This window comes from Rissa tridactyla, chromosome 1 (genome assembly GCF_028500815.1).
Source record: "Rissa tridactyla isolate bRisTri1 chromosome 1, bRisTri1.patW.cur.20221130, whole genome shotgun sequence".
NCBI classification, from domain to species: domain Eukaryota; kingdom Metazoa; phylum Chordata; class Aves; order Charadriiformes; family Laridae; genus Rissa; species Rissa tridactyla.
Window position 1 is genome coordinate 106,932,565 of NC_071466.1, and position 22,140 is coordinate 106,954,704.

General features: G+C 40.6%; 2 protein-coding genes across 3 annotated transcripts in view; one reads left to right on the forward strand and one right to left on the reverse strand.

The window, feature by feature from the left end:
• Nucleotides 1-65: 65 nt before the first annotated feature.
• Nucleotides 66-4,459, forward strand: ATP5PF (ATP synthase peripheral stalk subunit F6). Of its 2 annotated transcripts, none has more exons than XM_054193894.1 (4): nt 66-170; nt 667-855; nt 2,042-2,166; nt 4,328-4,459. In XM_054193894.1, exons 2-4 carry the CDS (start codon nt 686-688, stop codon nt 4,354-4,356), a joined length of 324 nt encoding a protein of 107 aa, XP_054049869.1. In that variant the 5' UTR covers nt 66-170; nt 667-685; the 3' UTR covers nt 4,357-4,459. The 2 variants fall into 2 exon arrangements, with proteins under 2 accessions (XP_054049869.1, XP_054049880.1); XM_054193905.1 differs by lacking the exon at nt 66-170 and adding an exon at nt 177-332.
• A 281-nt stretch (nt 4,460-4,740) lies between these two features.
• Nucleotides 4,741-22,140, reverse strand: part of JAM2 (junctional adhesion molecule 2) — a 37,709-nt gene continuing 20,309 nt past the window's right edge. Inside the window, exons 2-10 of the mRNA XM_054193879.1 lie at nt 18,312-18,377; nt 14,834-14,947; nt 13,459-13,611; nt 11,937-12,142; nt 10,401-10,503; nt 8,545-8,652; nt 7,716-7,731; nt 6,771-6,804; nt 4,741-5,619 (exon numbers count right to left, since the gene is read on the reverse strand). Coding sequence (XP_054049854.1) covers nt 5,587-5,619; nt 6,771-6,804; nt 7,716-7,731; nt 8,545-8,652; nt 10,401-10,503; nt 11,937-12,142; nt 13,459-13,611; nt 14,834-14,947; nt 18,312-18,377 — 833 coding nt within the window. The 3' untranslated portion in view covers nt 4,741-5,586. The remainder of the gene's footprint in view (nt 5,620-6,770; nt 6,805-7,715; nt 7,732-8,544; nt 8,653-10,400; nt 10,504-11,936; nt 12,143-13,458; nt 13,612-14,833; nt 14,948-18,311; nt 18,378-22,140) is intronic.

Consider the following 22,140-nt stretch of genomic DNA (forward strand, 5'->3'; position numbering starts at 1 on the left):
GGGAACTACAGCTCCCGGCGGCCACCGGGGCCCGGCGCTGCGGCGACACCGGGCGGTGCGGACGGGGCCGGGGGGGGGCGTGGGTTGAGGCGGTGGTTTCCCGGCGTGCACTGCGCGGGGAGGCGGGGCGCACCCGGGGCCGTGGCGGCGGCGGCGGTGACTCTCCCAAGGTGACTGGAGCTGGGCCTGGTGGCGGCTCTGTGACCGCCCGCCCGTCCTCCCGCAGCACCGGGGGGGGCAGCTCCTCCTCCGTCGATTTGTCCTTGGGGTACCCGGGCCCCGGGGCGAACGGCGCCGCCTTGCCCCGCCGCCTGCGGGAGGTGCCCGGGCGGGTGAGAGGGAGACGGGGACCGGGGGATGGGTGGGGGGAGCAGCGGGGTCGGAGGCCGGTGCTGCCGGCTTTGGCTGGGTTAAAACTGTCGCTTTTTCTTCAAACGAGTCAAAACTTGAAATTGTGAGTTGCTCTCGGCGGTGGTGGGACTGAACGGGAGGTGGCACCGCGTCTCCGGGGTTTCACCCCAAATGGCGTGTTGGTTTCACTGCTCTTCCTGGTCTAAAGCTCATTTCTGACCCAAATATTTTGCATCTTTATGCATTTACGTTGCAGAAAGAGCTACCTGATTCCGTATTTCTGTTTTGCCTTTTTTTTTTTTTTTTTATTATTAGGTAAAACACCAGTGCCATCATGATTCTGCATCAGATTCTGCGACTTTCTTCCATTTTTCGCTCTGCTGTTTCCGTTCACTTGCGCAGAAACATAGGGCTTTCTGCTATTGTCTTTAATAAGACGAAAGAGCTCGATCCCGTTCAGAAGCTCTTCGTGGACAAGATCAGAGAATACAACACAAAGAGCAAGTAAGTAAAGGAGGTTAACTTTGTAGGTTGGTCTCTAAATACTTCAGGTACGTATTCCTGCAACACTTACTGATAGTGTCACAAGTGAGAAGGCTTGTTCTTGCATACCTGGCAGGAAATGTCTATTTTTTCTCCTTCAAAAAATAAAAAAAGAAGTAAAGTTGATGTCATTCTTCTTGGGGAGTTAAGGCACTCATTTGAGTTTCTTTGCATACCAGGTGAACATACCAGTATGTTAATTTTTACACATCTATGTGCTCTGTAAAAAAAAAAAAAAAAAAAAAAGGGAAAAAAGCCCCTTTTTTTTAATCTGAGGAAAGTGGCTGTTCTTCAGTCTTGTTGCCAGAAGCTGAATGGAAACAATGGAACTGTGAGGCTGATTCCTTAAACATCTTAAGTTAATAAGGAGTTCATTCAAATGGAATCTTAGATTCTTGTAATATTTGAATGAACTGCTTAACAGGAAAACTAAAACTATAGTAATTCTGTGTCATTTATTCTTGTGAATTATTTCTGGGAAGAAAATAAGCTGCTCCTTAGTTCTACTGGAGGAAGATCTGTGTTTCCACACCTACAAACTAGCCTGTGTAGGATGGCAAATTTTTATTGGCTTTACCAATTGTAAGTGATATCTGTGTTGGTACAACTGAGCATTGGTAATCTGAAGAGTTACTATTTTAGTTATTTTATATTTGTATCCCAAGAAATCCCTGTCTGAATATATATGAACGCATGGTGCCCTGTCTTTTGTTTTTTTTCCTTATTTAGTATTTAAAGCACGTTCTCTGTGAGAACAGTTAAGCTTTACTAACCAAGATCACTATTTCAGAAATATCAGAGGTGCAAATCACAATTTTGTTAGGAAATCACATCCGGAACAAGTGAAACTAAGAGCCCTGAAATCCTGAATACTCAGTGTAGTTTTATGTCTCAAAAGGCTACCTCTGTAGCTTGGATTTTCATCACTGATAGTAGAAAGCTTGTACGTTACCTCGGGAACCTTGTTTACGTGTAAGGTAAGTAGGCCCTAAGGTGCGTCATATCTCGACTTTTGGAAATATTTTAAATGGTTTGCTTTAGCTGGTTGCCAAAAAGGCTTTTAATTCATAAATGGTCGTGAAAATGTATAACTTCCACATGAAATTTCGGAACTGAAGTATTAATCAGAACTTTTAATGTTTTTTAGGCAAGCTGGAGGGCCTGTTGATGCAGGCCCTGAATTTCAGAAAGACTTGAATGAATCCCTTGCTAGACTTCAACGGGCGTATGGTGAGGGAGATCTAACCAAGTTTCCAGAATTTAAATTTGAGGGTGAGTTAACAATCTTACTCAGTTTTTAATCGCAAGTAAGGACATTTCAGTGACTGTTTTTCTTAATTCCCATTTAGTTTTTATTTGGACCATTAATTTCACATAAGATGCCCCAGTGAATATCCTTACTTTCAGACAGTTCACATCTGATTCCATCTGACTCCTTTTCTTGATTATTTGCCTTTTCCTGTAGAGACGTGGACTTACTTAGACTGATGCTTAAGAAAACTTGCAGCCAGATTCAGCTATCTTAATTACCTTTCAGAGACCCTAAAGAAATAGCACAAATATAAAAGAAATAGCCCAGGGTTTATTGTTATATTTTTTCCTCATCCTCACAAAGAGGTGAGACAACTGTTTTTCAAAATGATAGTCTGCTATGTCACCCAAACTGTAATTTGTCAATTTTCTAAGCTCATCTGGAAAGTCCGTGATTTCAGAAAATGGACATAGTTTTGTTACTTAGGATTACTTCACGACTTATTAAACCTTTTTCTTCAGTTATTTGGATGTGACTTCAGTTTAACTGCTCTAAGTCTGTATTAACATGTTTTCATATTACCCAGATTGATTATCATAAGAAGAATGCTTGTGAGGAATGGTTTATGCAGAATTCAAAGAAACAGCACAGAGTCTTAGGACATAAAGGCAATTTAATTTTTTTATGGCTCATTTCTCTAGTTCTTTGTTTCTTTTGCTTCCTTATGGAAGTATAGCTCAAAGTCTTCATTGCTCACAAGCAGTTTTGGCTGAAGTCAGGTTTTGGAGGAGTAAGCTGCCTTTCCCATAAGTTGAGATGCAGCAATCTTTTGAAGGTGCCAGTGTATTTGGTTTACATGACAAGGTTTTGATAGTGGGGGGCTGAAGGGGTGGCCTCTATCAGGAGGGGCCAGGGAGCGTCCACACATTGGACAGAGCCAGTTCCATCTGGCTCCAAAATGGACACACTGCAGGACACAGCTGGTGGCGCCTCTGTGACAACATATTTTAAAAATGGTAAAACCACTGTCTATTCTCACCCCTCCTGTGGAGGGAGGGGAAGAGCAGGAGAGTGAGAGGCTTGGTGGGCATCTGGCAGCCAGCGAAGGTCAAGCCGCCATAGTCAGTGACTTGTAATTCCGATAAGACTGACTGGAAATTCTAATTTAGATTAGGAACACACCTAAAAATGTTTTGGGTTTTGGTGGTATTTCAGTTGGATTAAGGGAGAATTTGGTGTCAGATTGTTACTGGTGCAAATAAAACAGAGCATCTGTAAAGTAGGATCTATGGTATTTCTCCCCCCCGGCTCCAGTTCTAGGGATGCATTGTCTTTATATTCAGTTTTATTTCTATGTAATATTTGAAACAATACATATAAAAGCTTAGGATTTTTTTGGTAATGAAACAAAATCTGTGTGACTGTAAGAACAGAACATAGAGTGGGGAGACCATGTTTTTTTACCATTTTTGCCTATCCTTTATCTAATTTCAGCAAGTTTTAAAAACTAAATGCTAGGTGGGTCAAAACTTTATTTTTTTGTCTTAGTGAAGATTACTATAAGCTGAGCCTTATATCTCAGACTTTTTGTAGCAAGGAGAACAGGCAGTAGTAGCTCACCTGTCAAAAGCCATAATCCTTCTGAGTTTGTACCTTTGACATCAAGAACTCCTTCCTCAGTGTTTCTATGTGGAGAATATTCGACTGGTGTTGAAATTGTGCACTCCGTTCTGTTATTCAGCTATAACACACTTATCAAGAGCAAAGAGCTAGGTTACTTGCTCTCATACCAGAGGTATGTTGGAAATATTAGTATCGTGTTGTCCAGTAACATTCTGGTTGACTACTTCAGTTCTCTGCTGCCTTCCCTACCCCAGATGTTGTAAAAGCTGTTTTGGTAGAATGTTACTGAGGCGCATGTCTGTCTGAAACCTTACGTATAACTCTAAGGTGGAAAGGACCTGTCTCCAGCATAGTTTAGTCTTTAGTGCTGCCCACATCCAGTCCTACCCTGATACAAACACAGCAAGCAGTGGTATAGGCTGCAGGGTACAAGAGCTTGCTTTAGCTTGCAAACCTAATGTTTACTTTTCTTTGAATACCAGATGAATTGTGGTGTTTGAGGCTGGAACGAAAAGAGACTAATGTGACTTTTCTCTCTCTCTCCCCTTCCTCCTTTAGAGCCCAAGTTTGAGGAGACTCCGAAGTGATCTCTGCAGGTTGTACACCGAACAGCAGTGTACGTCAATGGAGTTGCAGAACATGGCACCAGTTGTAACTTAATAAAGACAGCGTTGCAGTTTGATTTCAAAAGCGTGAATAAGTTCTTAACTGTATGGTGAGCATAGTTAGCTGTGCTTGTCACCTGTTTAAGTGACTGAGGCATCTGAGTAGTGTTTCTTAATCTTAACTGCAAAACTGCCTTTGCCAAGCTACGTGTTAGTGTTGAGAAGTTATAATGCTGATAGCAATACACCAAGAAGGAACTACTTGTTTTTCTGAGTTTGGCACATCCAAAAAGCTTCTGCAGAAAAAACACAAAACATGATCCCTAAGTCTGTAGCAAAGCCCTAGGATAGTAATGGTCCCTGCACAGCTAAAAATATAGGCACAAATATACTAATTTTACACTGCATCAATGAACATGCAAGTGATGAACTGTTACTCTAATACAAGCAACTGATACCTGTTAATGAGGTAACAGTTGAATTTTAGTAACTGAACAATTGACACAAACACTTCAAGTTCTGAGGAACTATTTATTTGTGACACTTCAACATTTAGGGTCCAGATACTACAGCTTGAGTTGTACTGGCATGATTGTTCTTCAGAATGAAATTACACATGCAGTCTACAGAGAGAGAGATACTTCCTTGTGGAAAAGAAGCTGTAGGCATTTTATATTAGATAACAAAACACTGCTTGAGCCTCAATTACAGGAAGCTTTATTCTGTCAGGATAGTGAGTTTGAGTCTGCACGACTACTTACACACTTACAGATGGCTTTGGCAAATCTAATACAACGTCAAGGTACTAATAAGTCAGAATTGCAGGAGATTTTGAGCCCTTGACAGTGGTGGAGACATAAATAGTAGAAGTAGTGGTAGCAAGGTCATCTATTGAAGTAATTTGAATAGACTGTTCCAAGCTGTAAGAGTGAATCCGGTATTACTGCATGTATACATGAACAAAATGAGAAGTCTTCACAGAACCTGACTTGTACATTCAGTTTAGTTCTGTCTTTAAGTTAAGGGGTTTTTTGGGTTTTGTTTTTTTAAAAAGCAATCACAGACAGGGTGACTAGATCTAAACATTGGCAGTTTCTATTTTCAGCATGTAGTATGTGGAACCAATATTTACAGAGTAGAGGTCAAAAGATCCCTTTGATACTTTTGTATAACAAGTAGTCATTTGATGTCCCTCACAGAGGCTGAAATCTTCTAAATAACAAAGGACTTGGTATGCTTGAAATCCTAAATGAAGCAAACAAGGTTACATGAGTAATAGTTCAGAGATTTTAACCAGATAAAACTTTAGAGTACATTTCAAAAGAAACTAAGGCATCGAGATTGAAAAGAAGCCTCCCTGAAGTACTGCTAGTTATCCTTTACCCTTTTCTGGAAAGGGAAGTCTACAGAAAACACTGCTACACAGAATAGAAGTAATAACCTGTTAAAAATACAAGTATCAAACAGCTCTGCTGAGCATCTGATTCACAAGCGCATTAATATTGATAAACAGATACCACAGCTCTTCAAAGTTTGTTCCTTCCCAACTCGGAGCAGCCAGGTAGCTGGCCTCAGGCAGTTTCTTACATACATACTAGGGGAAGGAATAAGCTTATGCTTTTAGTGTGCTTTGTTTTGAATAAAGAAATGAGCTTTTAAGGCTACTAGTGTAGCCTTAAACTATAGAGAGTGAAACTAAGTTGCTCCTAGTTGAAACTTTAGCTGGAGCTCCATTCTTTTTACAGCACTCTGACAAGCTGGAGTAACCTACACGCAGCTACAGCCCTTGAGACCTCTCAATGAGGAAGGGCAGGGTGGGGGGGAAGTAGCAAGTTTAACTTCCATATTTAGTCCAGCCTTTTGACCCACATTAATCTTAGAGGAACTAAGGCCCAGACTTTCGCTGCTGCTTTGGATTGTCCAAGTTAGTTTCCTTGGTTAACCAACATGCACAAGCAAGGCGGAGTAAAAGACTTCACAAGTGAGAAATGGCAGTATTAAGTGGACAGTGTAGAGATGAGATTGCCAAGTAGTATAAGGGCGTTACCTTTTTAGCTTAGCTGACGGAGGGAAAGTAATGAAAAGGAGGAAGAAAAAGAATGAAAGAAGCTCACAGAACAGGGAGAGATGTAGGAAGAAGTAGGTAAAAGACAACCAGGTAAAAGTCTGCTTAGTGTGGTAAAGGAAAAGATGGCAAAGTATGGAGCAAGGTGCTGTAGCTGCATGGCACTTGAGACTAAGTAATAGGATGCTATAAATGCAAACAGAGATAAGGTACCTCCAGGTATTGGCGGCATATGAGGTTTGGGGGAGGGCAAGCAAAACCATCACAGAACTAAGGAATTTGGAAGACACATAGAACTTTTTAAACACACTACTGAATGCAAAATACTTGCCTTTTCACTCGTAGATTGATAGTTGGTCTTCTTTCTGTTAACAGGAAAAGAACATAGGTTAAATAGTGACTTTTCTGGTGCTAGTTTTAACCCTTCGAGGACCTTATTTATGAATGCATTTTTCCTGATTTCCAGCAATCCTTAGAGTTTTTCCCCCCTCTCTCAGAAAAAAATTATAATAACAAATCTGTTGAATGCTCTTAGACAGCTGTCGGTATCTCATCAACCACTGACAAATCACCTTCCCTAGCTTGTCTTTTCAATGCTTCCAATTATGCTTTTTGTCTAGTTTGTGGCTATGCTGTATAAACAACATAGTATTTTAAAGTAATATTTGTAGTTCTCTTTAGTACTTTTTTTTAACCTGCTATAACCTAGAAGTGCTAAAATAAACTTTCAAAAGCAAAACAAAAATATGAGGGCAGCCTCCAATGAAGCACACAATTTTAGTGGGACCACTAAAATAGCTTGAGGAATTCTGACTTTTAAAGAATAAAGAAATTTAAATGCATGAAGTAAATCCATATTAAAGGTGTAAACCAGACACCCTTATGAAGCCTCCACCTGTCAAATATTTCCTGAAATGATCTGCAGGCATGGATATGAGGACAGTTCAATTTGGTTCTGAGTATCTTTTGTCCAGTTTGAAGAGAAGACAAATGCATGCCTGTAGCTGAGTTAGGGATATAAACCATAACTATGTAAAAAGACACATCTCTGGACATTTATCACAGTAATAATCCTTAATTAATTTTCTCACCATCACACTGGTCCTAATAAGGGAACCAGCTGATGTGTAGGACCAGGTTTGTTTCAATGTTCAGAAAAGGCACTGTACAAGAATCATGTGAGAAAGGCCTTAAACAATCACCACAGTTACTAACTCATCAGAAATGTAAATGAAGTTTGCAGTGATTTGTGTGCTACTCGCATTAAGATACTTACTGGGAAGAACCTCCTTCTGAAAAAGAAAAAAAATAAGATTAAAAATTAGCACAAGAACAGTTTCCTTAGCTGATTTAAAGTTCTTTGAAATAGTTATTCGTAGCTTGTTCAGCTCTTCAGTTTCTAGAAGGAGTTTCTGAACCAAATGTCTCTTTTTGGCATAGTGAGTTTCAACAGAAAAAGATTAGGTTGCTTTCAAAGGTAAATGAACTTCCAAGTGAACATGAATTCTAACAGCAGCTCTGTTAGCCTTTTACTTTTAGGCAGCGGACCTTCTCAGACCCTGGCATTTGGCATCCCTTCTGCTGAACTCTACAGGCACTGATGTAAACGCTATGGAGAGGCTTGCTGGGTGTCGAGATTTTTTGCAGCAATCCTTACAAAGCAAGGTTTCTCCACGTGCATTTTCGCCACGACCCAGAAGAGGGAGCCAGTAATTTAGTTTCCCCTTCATCAGAACTCAGCCGCTCAGAATTTTTAGACTACAAGTGAACTTGAACAGCTTGTTTTTATGTTGCCTTTGCCATCCCTTCTCAAAACCAGAGCAGAGAGGCTCCAAGAACCAGGGTTTGGCTCGCTGCTTTCTCCAGATTGCTGTTTGGTAGCCTTATGCAACTGCGTGAACGTCTCCATGCCATTCATAAAGTATCTTTTGCAGTAGAAGTTGGCAGAATAAAAATGTCTGCACAATAAAGTTGCTGCTGTAATACTCTTTAGCCTTAGTACCACGGAGTTGGAGCCTTCATGAAACGGAGGACATGTTACAGTCAGCAGAAGTACAGATTGTTTCTTTTTTGACACAAGGAAGGACTGATTTTACTTTACTTACTTGTAAAGTAGCCCTTTTTTTGGGCATAAAATACTCCAAGGCCACACAATGCCATTACCAGAGCCACAAATACTACTGCAGCGATGATACCACTTACATTAAGGTCATCTGTAATTATAAAACGTAAGTCCAATGTTATAAGTTGTAAAAGTTTCCATAGGCTGGATTTTTTCCTCTAATTACTACAGGGACCTTTTGTATCTATAGGTGGTCTTTGGCCCAAGTTACGTAAGTTAATTAGTAACAAATAGATGTAGATAAGGAGTCCAAAAGCATTACTGTATCACAGCCACATTAACAGCAGTCCTTGGTACACTTCAACTGCTCAGTTTGGGTCAAAAGTAAGGAAAGAATAAGAGGGGTCAAGGGATACATATTCCTCATCATACTTATCCCAAATAAGTATTATTCGTGTCATATGTCTCTAAGGGAAAATATCTGGAAATCTTTAAAAGTCTTAAAACAAGTGTTTTCATACAGTTAGTTTGCCTAAAATAAACTAAAACAGCTGATGGCAATGTCAGGTCCCAGTCCTGAAGAACTCTTCAGGCAAGTTATTTAAAATTCAATGCTTTTTTTATTTTTAAACAGCAAGCCTTTTCAAATCCAACACAATAAAGATCAACAAATATTTTAGCCCAGATGTCTAAAGTTAAACTCTGCACTGTGCTACAGAAACATCTAGCCATTTTTATTTTGAAGGTGATGACCCATGCCCATTTCCTGATCTAACCATCAAGAGCCTCAGACAATCATCTATTTTAGGAAAAAACAATAACATCAACAAGCAGAAACATTTTCATAGGTTTTTGTTATATATCCAAATACTTAATTGGATCCTGACTTTAAGCATGCGTTAATATATGGTTGGGAATTTTATCCCCAAGCCTATCAATTTTTGTGCATTGGTTGATAGCAATTTAGGACTTTGGTGAGTATTTCCACAACAGAGGGATTCTGTCATGGTAGCTTGTGGGACTCTTGCCCATAATCAACCAGGTATGCATTAAAAGCCACGATCCACTGATTTTCAGCCAAGTTCTAAGAAAGCACCAGACAACTGCTTTATGGAATACTTGGACATGCACTTCTGTGCGGTATTGGTTAGGATCTTTCAGCAAATTTGTTTCTTTAGCATCTGCTTTCCTATCACAGCTGCAAGAGCTAGTTTTATATTCTGTAAAAGTATTCATGCATTTTGGGTTTTTATAGACTTTGCCCCTCCAGACTTTGCTAAATTCTTTATTAGCTAACCAATGTTACACTTCACCTATGCTATGCAAGTAGAAAACAAACAGGCAGCATGATTTTTTTTTTTTTTTAATTTTTTTTTTTTTTTTTTTTTTTTTAAGATACGCTGACTTCTTCAACGTTCCTCTGGCAGGTATAGATGAGCCACAGTTAAATTTCTGATCTGTTGCATTAAGATTTCACATGAATGAATCTCAAAAGGGAGACTTTTCATAAAGAAAATAACCCAGTGGACGGGCACATTATACTGTACAGCTTCCACAAAAGCATTCTGAAATATTAAGGATTTCATACGGATACTGCTGTTGTGTGAAGTTCAGTGTTTAGCAACCTAAAGGCTGGCTGCTACAATAATTTTAGGGTACTACACTAGCTGCTTTTCTGTGAAATGCAGTGAGACATGTTTGTGCTGTAAGAAAGGAATGCTTTAAGTAGCCACAGCAACCACATTTAAGGAACTATTATTATCATTATTCCTCCCCCAGAATGCTATAATCAAACAAAGAGATATAATTCAATCTGGTCTTAGCTTGTCAGTTGCATCAAGCAATAAAATCATTCCCATTGCAAGACTCTTTTCCACCCTTATTTGCTTTGACACATACCAACTTGCATTCGCTTCACTGAGCATTTCTGAGATAATCCGATCCCATTGGAGGCTTCACAGTAATACTCTCCAGTGTCATTCCTTGTAACTGTGTTAAATAGCTGTTAAGACAGAGTCCAAAACCATTATCAGAATGGAAAGAAATTCAGAATTGCCTGTGGGATAGAAATTTTGACATGTCAACAGGCTTTGGTTGGTTGTTTTTTTAACCAAAAAAAAAAAAAAAAACCAAACCTGAAAGAAAGTGAGAAATTGACCTCATAATTCAGCTCCCTAGTCACATCCCGTGGTCTTGAAATTCAGCTTCTGGTCTAAGAGGGTCTTTTAGATGGACATTTGAACTAGATGGTGTGTATCTACAAGGAGATTCTTTTTCAGTGGATCAGTACTTTCCAACAAAATACATTTTTTTAGGCATGCTCCAATTTCAGAATCCCTGATATCAGAACGTTTTGTTCATTTCACCAAAAAAATAAAAATAAAAATAAAAATTCATGTAGTAAAAAAAATATTTCCCAGGGAAAGTTTGTGGGCTTCCCCCTCCCATAAGAAATGGCGCTTTCTAATGCTAAAGTGCATTATTTATCAAATACTACTGCTGTAAAAATGAAAGTAAGGAAGCAAGAGATGGACAGAGACTGACGTCATGTCTGTTCCAGTGTTTCTCTGTATTTATTGTTATTTTTTTCACTATTAGGCCTGTTAACTTTTTTGCCTTTAATATATACCATACTTTAAGATTTTCAGAAGTGATTGCTAATTTTGAGTAGTCCACCTAATTTCCACGCCATGCTGAAAGATCCACAGCACCTCGGAATGCTTAGCCACATCTTCAGTTTCCAGGTTTGATCATGCACAAGAGCAGGGTGTCCCTAGAACAGCTCTTTACTTCTGAAAGACCTCAGCTGACAATGCACCATAAGTAGTACATATCATTTTTTTTTTTTAGAAGGATCAAGTAGGAACAAGTGATGGCCAGTTCTGAGGGATGTCCCCCCCCACACACACACACCACAAATAACTACAACAAAAAACACACTAAGGCTACTTACAGCCCCAGCTACTTCCCACTGACTTCACAAGTACTGGACTGGAACCTGTAAACGCCACTGGATTGTACAGATTCTGGACTACCCTTAGTGCTGCACTCCCACTGAAGTGCGCAGAAGTTGCTATTTCAGATTTTAAGGTGCTACCAAATATAACTCTGTTGACATACTGAGAGATCATTCTCACCTGGCACTGGTTTGTTAAATTACAAGGTGAAATTTGTCATTTCTATTCTAGATTCTGCTCATTTATCATTATTGCATCCTTGCAACTCACCCAATTTATCTGTATCATGCCTATGGCTTGTCATTGATCTGAGGCAGAAACCACCTTCTACATTTGTTATCACATATATCAGCATGACATTGATCTTCAACAAAGACCTTGTGCATTTTTGGATTAAGACCCCTGTGCATCATTGTACTAAACACTAAATTTTGTCTTCGTGATAGCTGGTTATGACAGAGTTGGTTATTACACTTACCAGAGTGCCAGACTTTTTATTCATGGTGTAAGTTATGTTTGCTGCTCTAGCACTGCCTGTTCCTGTCTTTTCCAGTAAGGGAACACCATTCTTGTACCACTGGTACTCAGAGGGAGGAGATCCCTCAGTCTCCTTACAGCTCAGTTCCACTACTGTTCCCGTCATTGCAGAGCTGGGTACCTCACATACCGGAGTTGTTGGAGCAACTGGAAAATGAAATTGCACTTGTTACACAGTCTTATCAGCATTGTCTACATGACAACAGTTGGACAGTCACTGGTGAGGAGGTGAGCACTTGTATACATGCTTAGAAACTACCATGTTAATGAAATGAGGTGCTGGAGAAGGGACTGAAGGCAGAGTCCTGCTACTGGACAGCACAGGAAAATTTGTGAGTTGCTAAAAGTGGAAGAAAGAGGCTTGTTCCACACCAGACTCCCCCCCAACATGCTGTGTCATCCTGTCTCCAATCTATACACCCTCATCCAACCCCAGAGAGATCTTTCCACCTCGTTTCTTGTATGGGGCTTCCTGCTCACAGGCAGAAGAGGGACAACTCACAGTATCTGTAGTCCAGCAATTCTCCCCTTCCCTGCCCCAGTATTTAAAAACAGATGCGAGGAAGAGGAAAAAGATCTTTTGTATTAAAAGAAATCAACTGGATTTGAAAAATGATTGTCAGAAAGAATAAGTGGGCTTACCACACTGTTGGAGCTAATCAGAAGTCCATGAATTTATCATCCTTTATGAAGAACATTGAGACTTCATTTATAATTTTAAAAGATCAATTATTTTTGTATGGAAACTACAAAAGCAAACATTTTCATTTCTCCCTATGTGGGGAAAAGAAGAAAACTACCAACTTCTACCACTCATCCCCTGGGAAAAATACCAGAAACAGTGTAAGAAGAATGTGCTCAGTATTCACTTTTCCCTCCTTTCCCCGACTGGGAAAGAAAATAAACAAAAAGCCACAAAGAACAACCACCTCCCCAAGCCAACAGCATCTCTCCTGTAAATAAAGCGCATGGATTGCTAACTCGCCGGCTGGCATTGCACAGGCATTGCAGCAGTTTCTCCTTCCAAAACCATGAGGAGACTGTAGCATATTGAAATCAACTGCTGCTTAGGAATATTTGATAAGTGTTGACAGATGCTGACTTTCCAGTGCCAAACTCCATGATCAGCTTATCCAGAATCTCAGCCACTGAATGACTTCAGTTTTAGTAGAAATGGACATTTCATGATCACATAAATCAGCATACTTACTAAGTTTGGAGAACTAAACCCCACATTTATATCAACAAACCCCTAGTTCCATTCCCTTCTAATGCAAGGGTGCATTTTACAAAGCTCTTTTGTCAAGTACGTTGTAGAACATGCATGTGCACATGTGTTTATAAACCCAGCCCAAAGAAGACCCAAAAACCCAGCAGCCACACATCACATGGATAACCCCACCTTCATCACCGCTTGCCATCATTCAATGTCTTTACAGAAGCCCAAGTAACAAAGTTTGTACCCAATACTGTGAGAGTAATAGTAGCCTCTCCCAGGCGTTGCCCCTCTTCACTCTTTGCACTGATTTCACAGCGGTATGTTGCAGAATCCTTTCTAGTCACATTCCTAATACGAATTCCTGTATTCAGCATCTCTGCTCGGCCTCGAAGATCACCTTTAAGTGAGAAATAACAGAGAGGTTTCTACTCTTTGCTTATAGCAAATGTCTGCGTCCCATTGGCTTTTTCTGCAGTCATGTACAATTTATGAACTATTGCTCATTTGTTCAGTGTTAGTTATCTATCACCAAGGAGCAATATGTAATTTCCCTCCCAAGACAGTAAGAACCTTCTACAACTTGTCCATTTAGTCCAAAAAACCCTCAGTTCAAAAAAACCTACATCTCTTACACATTTTGTAGTTGGAAGATGGAATGCTTTTTTTCTGAAGACATTTCAAGAAAACACGCATAGCAGTAGTCAGGTGACAAAAAAGACGTAGACTTCCACTAGAGGAATGGCAATTGCTAACTTAATTACCTTACAGAAAGAACTGTGAGAAAGACCACAGCAAAGTATTTGACATTTTAACTTGGAAGGAAAAACTTGATGGATTCAGTAAAGATATTGCCATCAGACTTCTTACAATTAGGGTTGGGGTTTTTTTTTTTTTTTTTTTTTTTTCATTCTCCAGCTTGTTAAATTAAACTTGAAGTTGAAGTTACATGCACACACAGAACCATAAGGTCCAGTGTTTCACTAAATTAAATATATGCAGAAAAAAAAACAAGACCAGCACATCTTGCAAGCTCTACAAACTAATGAAATCGCTGTGCTTCATTTTTACTTCTCAACCTTAATTTATTGTGTACAAGGTACCAGAGACCCATATTTTCTTCAACACATAAAGCTGAAGTAAGTCCTTTTCAGAAGATATAAACAGAAATTCCACTTCTGAAAAGAATACAAATAATTTAAAATATACAGCTGACTTTATATTTTATGTATATAAAGTTGCTGCATTATTCATATCCAAGCCTCCAGCCCTTCAGGAGGCTTCAGAAACCTTTTTATTGGATAGGAGTGCAGAGCTTGCAGTAGTTTTGGAGAGTTTACATCTGAATGTAATTTCATTTTTGAAAAATGTCAAGGAACGTGCAGTGACATTTTTCTTAGTCTTGTGTTTTATTATATTTAACTTCATTAAAAAGGTAACTAAACATTGATGATTTTATTAAGGAATGCTTTCCCCCGGGCAAGGATTCTTTCCTCAAACAGACAGCTGTTCAGCACGGAGAGTCAAGAGCATTTTTTTTCAGTTATTTTCACAAGGAAGTGTTGATATCTATGCTAGAGAATGACACGTTAAACCATTAGTATAAGTTTGTAGTACTCTACCTGTAAATTCACCATTGTAGTAGACAAACGAGACTTCTTGAGACTGTATTTTCTTCCATTCTATTCTTAAGCTCATCCCTTTTGAAAATTTGTGCTTACAACTAAGAATAGCCTCTAGAGGGGAAAAAAAAAAAAAAAACAACACGCAAAAGGGAAAATTAGAGACTTTAGCATTGTGTTTGGTACACATTCAGGCTACATTAAATTAATACTACCCCTTCAAAAGAACTTGAGCAGTCAACTTGAGCAGTCAGCGAGGGCCAGATGCCATCAGACCTTCTCCAGACTTACACAAACGCAACAAGAAAACAGAAACTAGTAATTTTCCCATAGTTCAGTGGCCTTTGGATCAAGTTTCAGATGTTGGGGACTAGATATTCCCATGTTGGATGGGCACAGATTCTGTATTACCACCCTCATTTTAGATTTAAATATTTTTGTCAGTGAGCGCATCACTATTAAAAAAGGCCTCTGACCCCATTAACAATATTTTGTGGATTACCATTCTGAATTCAGTATCAGTATTTTAGCTGTTCAAACGTATAACTTAATGCAGATGGAAAACATACCAGTAAGATGGTTAAATATTCTCTTGAGTAACTTATGTAAGCAGTTACAGTTTCACATTGATTATTGTAAGGGTATGTGGAGGGTGAGAGTCTGCTTCATTAAGGTTTCCCAATCAAAGACCTTTTCAATGCAAAAGTGGTATCAAGTAAAGGAGGCAGTAACAAACCAAAACACAGACACACAAACATGACAAACAGGGACTAACAAAGAAGATGACAAAACCCATCAGTCTCCAAACAAACTGGTGGGACTGTGGTGTGAGCAACTGGAGCGAGTGAACGTCTCTAATATGTAGCTTGCATCATAGTAATCGTGGTCTATGGTCAATCCTATAGTCACTATGGGGGAACTAAAGAGGGAGAGAAGACACGACAAACTGTATAGGTGAGTTATTGGGACAAACTGAGTGTTTCGGTAGTTCCATTCTCCATGCAACAGCATGCTGAAATATCTCTATACATTTTTTCCTAGTAAATAACTCTTAAGTCAAGGTATTAATAAGAATTGTTGGGAAACAACATTAGAAGAAAGAATACAACCACACATCTGACTACCTCTGAATCTATTAATAAAGTTAAGTTTAGTATCTCCCAGAAACTTCTGTAGGAGAAACAAACACAATATTGATCTTGCCACCTTTAGGCTGCTCATCTTCCAACGTAGGCCAGAGTATCAAAGATCAAAAGCCTTTATAGTTTTGGCAATGCCTGTCTAGCTTTCAGGAGACAAACATCCACTGCTCAATCGTACAGTCAATCTGCCTTAACCAGCACCCTTGTTCCCAGTCTCAGCAAACAAGGCTGAAGGGCAATTAAGAGCTACCGATACATCTACCCACTCACCCTTTAGAGTCTGATTTCCCAGGTCTGTTCTGTAGAAAAACAAAAAGCTTTCAAGGGGCCAGACTGGTAGCCTTGGTGATGTCTCACAGGGGAAAAAAATGTCCAGACTTGAAAGAAAAATTGAGGCAGGAGGGCATTCTTTGCCAGAAACATGTTACACACGCACTGGCCGCTTCGAAAAACATGCTGTGCACTCAGGAAGCCTGAGGTTCCTGACTTCAGGTTGAGTGGATGGGTGGAGGCTTCCTGAATCTTAAGATTTGCTAAAGTTTCCTTTCCATTTTGTTTTTGTATCCTTCTAACAAAGAAAAACCATCATTCAAGCTCAGCTTGCTTTTGCTACTGACCTTGTGACAGTTGGCTGATCTCATGAGCTGGTCTATATTAGCTGACACAGAGACAGCTCAGCTGAAGTGATCTCAGCTGAACAAGTCACCTCCATCTTGAACGCGCTGCCCCTTTCTTGCATGCTACCTTTTTTGTTTCAGAAAAGCTAGCATTGATGCCCTCCCACTAATCTTACTCTGAGGAAGAGAATGACATGGAAGAAAAGGAGTGCACCCAGAACAGAGACAACATAATAAAACTCTCCTTCATCATAGTTTCCCTCTCCTGCTTTTTCCCATACTAAGTCAGTGAAAAGTATTTTCCAGAACAGGTCTACTTGACTTGCATTAAGGTAGGCCCACAGCATGCTATGCATCAACAAAGGCTCTGCCAGGCCTGGAAGAGCCTTCCAGGATTTTGGAGCAGCCTGAACAATGTTTAATTTGTATTTACATCTGCTCTGGAGGCTATAATTTCATTATAGAATCATGGAATATCTCAAGTTGGAAGGGATCCATAAGGATGATCGAGTCCAACTCCCTGTTCCTCGTGGGACTACCTAAAACTAAAACATATGACTACCAGTGTTGTCCAGATACTCCTTGAATGCTGACAGGCTTGGTGCTGTGACCACTTCCCTGGGCAGCCCGTTCCAGCGACAGACCACCCTCCCATACAGTAGTAGGAGTATAAAAGAAAAATGCATTTCAGGTCAGTGGCATTCAGCTGAACAGCTAGGCCTACCAGCCCCTGCCATTCCCTTAGTGCTACTACACAAAAAAAACTCGGCATGGCATCTGAGCTACGTTGAGCTGATCTCACTCTATCATACAAATAACAAAAGAACAAAATGCAAGCCATATATCATATAAAGAGACAGAACCTTATCAAGCTTTAATATTACCTGAAGAGCTTCTCTGCCCCTGCCTGTCCAGAGCTCTAAATGTATTAAGGTTTTCTTCCCCCAAAGTGACAAAAATTCTTCACAGGAGCCCAAATGACAGCTTTAGAGACCTCTAAAACATTTTATTATTACCTCAAACAGATGAATAAAGCCTAAAGCTCAGCAAACAGTTCTTTCAATTCCCGCCTCTCTCCTTTCCAACCAAATGCAAAGAAAAAACAAACAAAAACCCACACATAAACCACAAAACTCACATACACACTACTAGGACCCCTTTATCATTTACCCAGCAAACATCAGGTTTTCCTCCCTGCCTCCTTAACTTCTCTAGGACATTATTAGAAGTCATTTGCCATTTTACATATGACATATACATATATAAATATCCACTATAGTTACTGACAATTAGAAGTAGCCACTCAGTTACAGTTACTGACAATTAGCTGACTTACAGTCGTTCTTTCTCTAGTCCCTCACTTTTCGGTCTTGTAAGACAAGTAATTTTCCTTTCTATCAGTTCCCATCATTGTGGGTGGAAGGAAACCAAGGCAAAAGTTACAGAGTGAGCTACCAGGACTATGACAAACAAGTCATAGAATCACAGAACAGGTGAGGTTGAAAAGGCCCTCTGGGGAGCATCTAGTCCAACCCAACATCAAGTAAGAGAACAAAATGAGGACAAGACCAAGATTACACAAAAAGTCAATTGAGATAGTAGGAGCAGGACCCCTCAGAAAAGAGGGATACAGTCTGAACAGCTGCACAGCTTCTGTATACGCAGTTTGCATGTATTGTGTATATATTAAAAATAATCACAGCAATACCCATACTGTACCCTTAAACTCCTCTGCTTTTACGTTTTTGTTATCCGTTTCAATGGAAATTCCAGACACTTTACGATCTGCAAGGGGAGAGAAAAAAAAGACAATTCAGCAATAAGCACTTGTAATTTCGTATGCGCTTCCGCATCTACAAGCAATATTTTCAAGGCCTCCTTACAGTGCACAGATCAGACACTGTCTACTAGAGAGAGCACAGGACTAAGAGCTAGATCAGGGCTGGCCATGTGGGTGGCCTTGAACAATTCCTCTTTTCTTCTCTGTGCCCTGGCACCTGTAAAAAAATAGTAATATTTCTCTTTTACAATAGCATGATAATATTTACATGTGAGAAGTTCTATATAAACAGTAGGCATTGTTTTATACTAGGGTAATGTCTCAGTCTGTTTCTAATTGAAGAGACTTGTATTAATCCATAAGTGTATTTTCCATTGTATTCCTACTACGAGGCAGGCACATTTACTGAAGAATACCATGTATAGCTTCTACAGGGTAAAACAACATGTGCAGTAATTGGCAGTTACCCTAAATTCTTGTTGAAATGAGACAGAAAACTGTAGTCAACATTTCTATAGTTTTATATCAAAGAGAGAAAAAAACCCCATACATTCTTGGATATCTCTTGTATTGGGAATACTGAAATTTCAGAAACAACAAATGAAATAACCACTAGCCCCCCACCCAGCTCCCTCCTCCCCTACTGCATGTCACTATACATTCTCTCTTAAGAGTAGAAAAGGACTCCACCATGTTCCCTCACGATTCAGAAGCATTCCTGCAAGGCCTACAAATCAGTCCCAGTTATTCTGATTACTCCACGGCAGGCTACAAATGTACCAAGTGCTTAAGATTGGCTAAATACAGTTCTTTACACAGGTTTATGTTAACTTTTTTTCTTCTTTCCAAAAACATCTAAAGTTCCCTTGTGTTTAGGACCAGTTTTGAAGACAGCATGGACACTCCTAATGCAGTCCGTTGTCTCCATCTGCATCAGCCAACTCAACAATTGCTACAGACAGTATGAATGAGAACGGAGCCCTTATCATCAATAACATCTGGAAACATAGCTTGTTTAAGAGAATAATGTTCTTTTGACTGATAGAAACTAGTCTTGCTTTACTCCTTTTAGTCTAACCTTGCTGTTTATCTCTCTCACACACACAGACCTCCTTTGTTCATCCCCAAGAATTAATGGGGGCTCTAATGGGGGAAGAGTCACACACAACCTAGCAGATGGATATCCAGTCTTGATCTGAAGACATGAACAGATCAAGAATCTTTTGCTTCTTATTGTTTTCTTTTGACAATCGTTACCTCTGTTGAAGCGTGTGCCTCATTTCTCACTTGAGTGAGTCCATTTGGGTTTTCAGCTATGGGTTCTCAACGTGGTTCTGGTGTGGGTAGGGTTAATTTTCATAAGGAGCTGGGACACAGCTGGATTGACTGACCCAAATAGGTATTTGTGGTACATTAATGGTGTTTCGTATATAATAGAATTGTGGGGGTTGGAAGGGAGTTTGGAGATCATCTAGTCCAACCCCCTGGGCCAAAGCAGGTTCACCTAGAGCAAGCTGGACAGAAATGCATCCAGGCAGGTTCTGAGTACCTCCAGAGAAGACAACTCCACAGCTCCTCTGGGCAGCTTGTTCCAGTGCTCTGTCACCCTCAAAGTAAAGTTTTTCCTCATGTTGAGATGGAATTTCCTGTGTTCCAGCTTGTGTCCATTGCCCCTTGTCCTGTCGACAGGCTCCACTGAGAAGAGCCTGACCCCATTCTCTTGACACCCATTCTTTAGATATTTAGAAGCATTGATAAGATTCCCTCAGTATTCCTCTATCAGTAATATTGTTGCTTTCCTCTTTCCTTTGCTGTTCTGTTAAACTGCCTTTATGTCAACTCACAAGTTTTGCCTTTTCCTTCTGATTCTACCTCCATTACGCTGTTGGTGGTGGGGAGTGAGTGAAAGACCGTATGGTTCTTTTTTGCCAGGTGGGGCTAAACCACAACAGTTCTCACTGCTCCGAGTTCGCACCTTCTTTGTATGAAGGTACGATCATAGAATGTGTTGGGTTGGAAGGGACCTTTAAAGGTCATCTAGTCCAACCCCCCTGCAATAAGCAGGGACATCTTCAACTAGATCAGGTTGCTCAGAGGCCCTGTCCAACCTGACCTTGAACGTTTCCAGGGATGGTGTATCTAGCATCTCTCTGGGCAACCTGTTCCAGTGTTTCACCATGCTCAATGTAAAAAATTTCTTCCTTATATCCAGACTAAGTCTTCCCTCTTTTCGTTTAAAGCCATTACCCCTTCTCCTATTGCAACAGGCCCCACTAAAAAAATTGTGCCTATCTTTCTTGTAGGCCCCCTTTAAGTACTGAAAGGCTGCAATAAGGTCCCTCCAGAGCCTTCTCTTCTCCAGGATGAACAAACCCAACTCTCTCAGCCTGTCTTCACAGGAGAGGTGTTCCATCCCTTTGATCATTTTTGTTGCCCTCCTCTGGACTCACTCGAACAGTTCCATGATTTTCCTGTGCCGAGGGCTCCAGAGCTGGACACAATACTCCAGGTGGAGTCTCATGAGAGCAGAGGGGCAGAATCACCTCCCTCGACCTGCTGGCCAGGCTTCTTTTGACGCAGCCCAGGATATGATTGGGTTTCTGGGCTGCAAGCGCACATTTACAGCTCATGTCCAGCTTTTCATCCAGCAGCTCCCTCCAAGTCCTTCTCAGCAGGCCTGGCCTCAATCCCTTTATCCCATAGCCTGTATTGATATCGGGGGTTGCCCCAATCCATGTGCAGGACCTTGCGCTTGGCCTTGTTGAACTTCATGAGGCTCACAGGGGCTCACCTCTCAAGCTTGTCCAGGTCCCTCTGGATGGCACTCCATCCCTCAGGCATGTCAACTGCACCACTCAGCTTGGTGTAGTCAGCAAACTTGCTGAGGGTGCACTCAATCCCTCTGTTTGTGTCACTGATGAAGGTATTAAACAGTACTGATCCCATACATCATCATGGTTTTCTTCTCAATTGAAGACCATTCTTTATCGTTCAAGTCTGGCACTACAGAGTGAATTCTCCACCCAAACTCTTCCTACAGCCCTTTCCTTCTGTAATTTTCTAAGGTTTTTTTTCAGCATCCTTTAAAAATACAGATTGTGGTTCTATCGGTATCTGTAAGCATTGCCTCTGAGTCATGAAGCAACAGTAAGAATAGGTAATTGAGTTCCCAGCACTGTAGCAAAAGTTCAGTTACTCTTTCACTGTATCCTATTGTGGTGGGTTGACCTTGGCCAGCTGCCAGATGCCCACCCAGCCACCCTCTCACTTCCCCTCCTCAACATGACAGGGGAGAAAATAAAGTTAAAAAGCTCGTGTGTCAAGAGAAAGACAGAGACTTCACTTGGCAAAGCTGTGCCCTGCGGGGGGTGGGTTAGAGCCAGCTGGAACCATCTGTGTCCAGCTTGGGGCAGCCCCGGCCGCTCACCACAGAGGCCGCCCAGCCTGGGCACCCCCGACAGCCCGGCCGGGGCACCCACATGCCATACTCCTGTATTGCTCTTCAAAGCTGCTCCTTTCTAGATCTCTCACCATCCCCTTCCAAATGTATGTCCAACATTTCTTATTTCTAAGAGAAACATATGTTCACATGTGCACATTACCAAAAGATCCAAGTTTGTGTGCAACTATCCTGTCCTTAATATGTTTTGATCTTACCATCATGTTTGCATTACCCCAAAATAGTTACAGCAGAAGTTTATAATATGAAAATAAATAAAAAGTGAAGACATCAATTCCAGCAATGCCATTTACGTACCCTTAAAGTAC

Coding starts and splice junctions, on each gene's coding strand:
- ATP5PF (XM_054193894.1), top strand. CDS start 686: ATGATTCTGCATCAGATTCTGCGACTTTCTTCCATTTTTCGCTCTGCT. Junction 856..2,041: donor GAATACAACACAAAGAGCAA/GTAAGTAAAGGA, acceptor AATGTTTTTTAG/GCAAGCTGGAGGGCCTGTTG. Junction 2,167..4,327: donor TCCAGAATTTAAATTTGAGG/GTGAGTTAACAA, acceptor TTCCTCCTTTAG/AGCCCAAGTTTGAGGAGACT.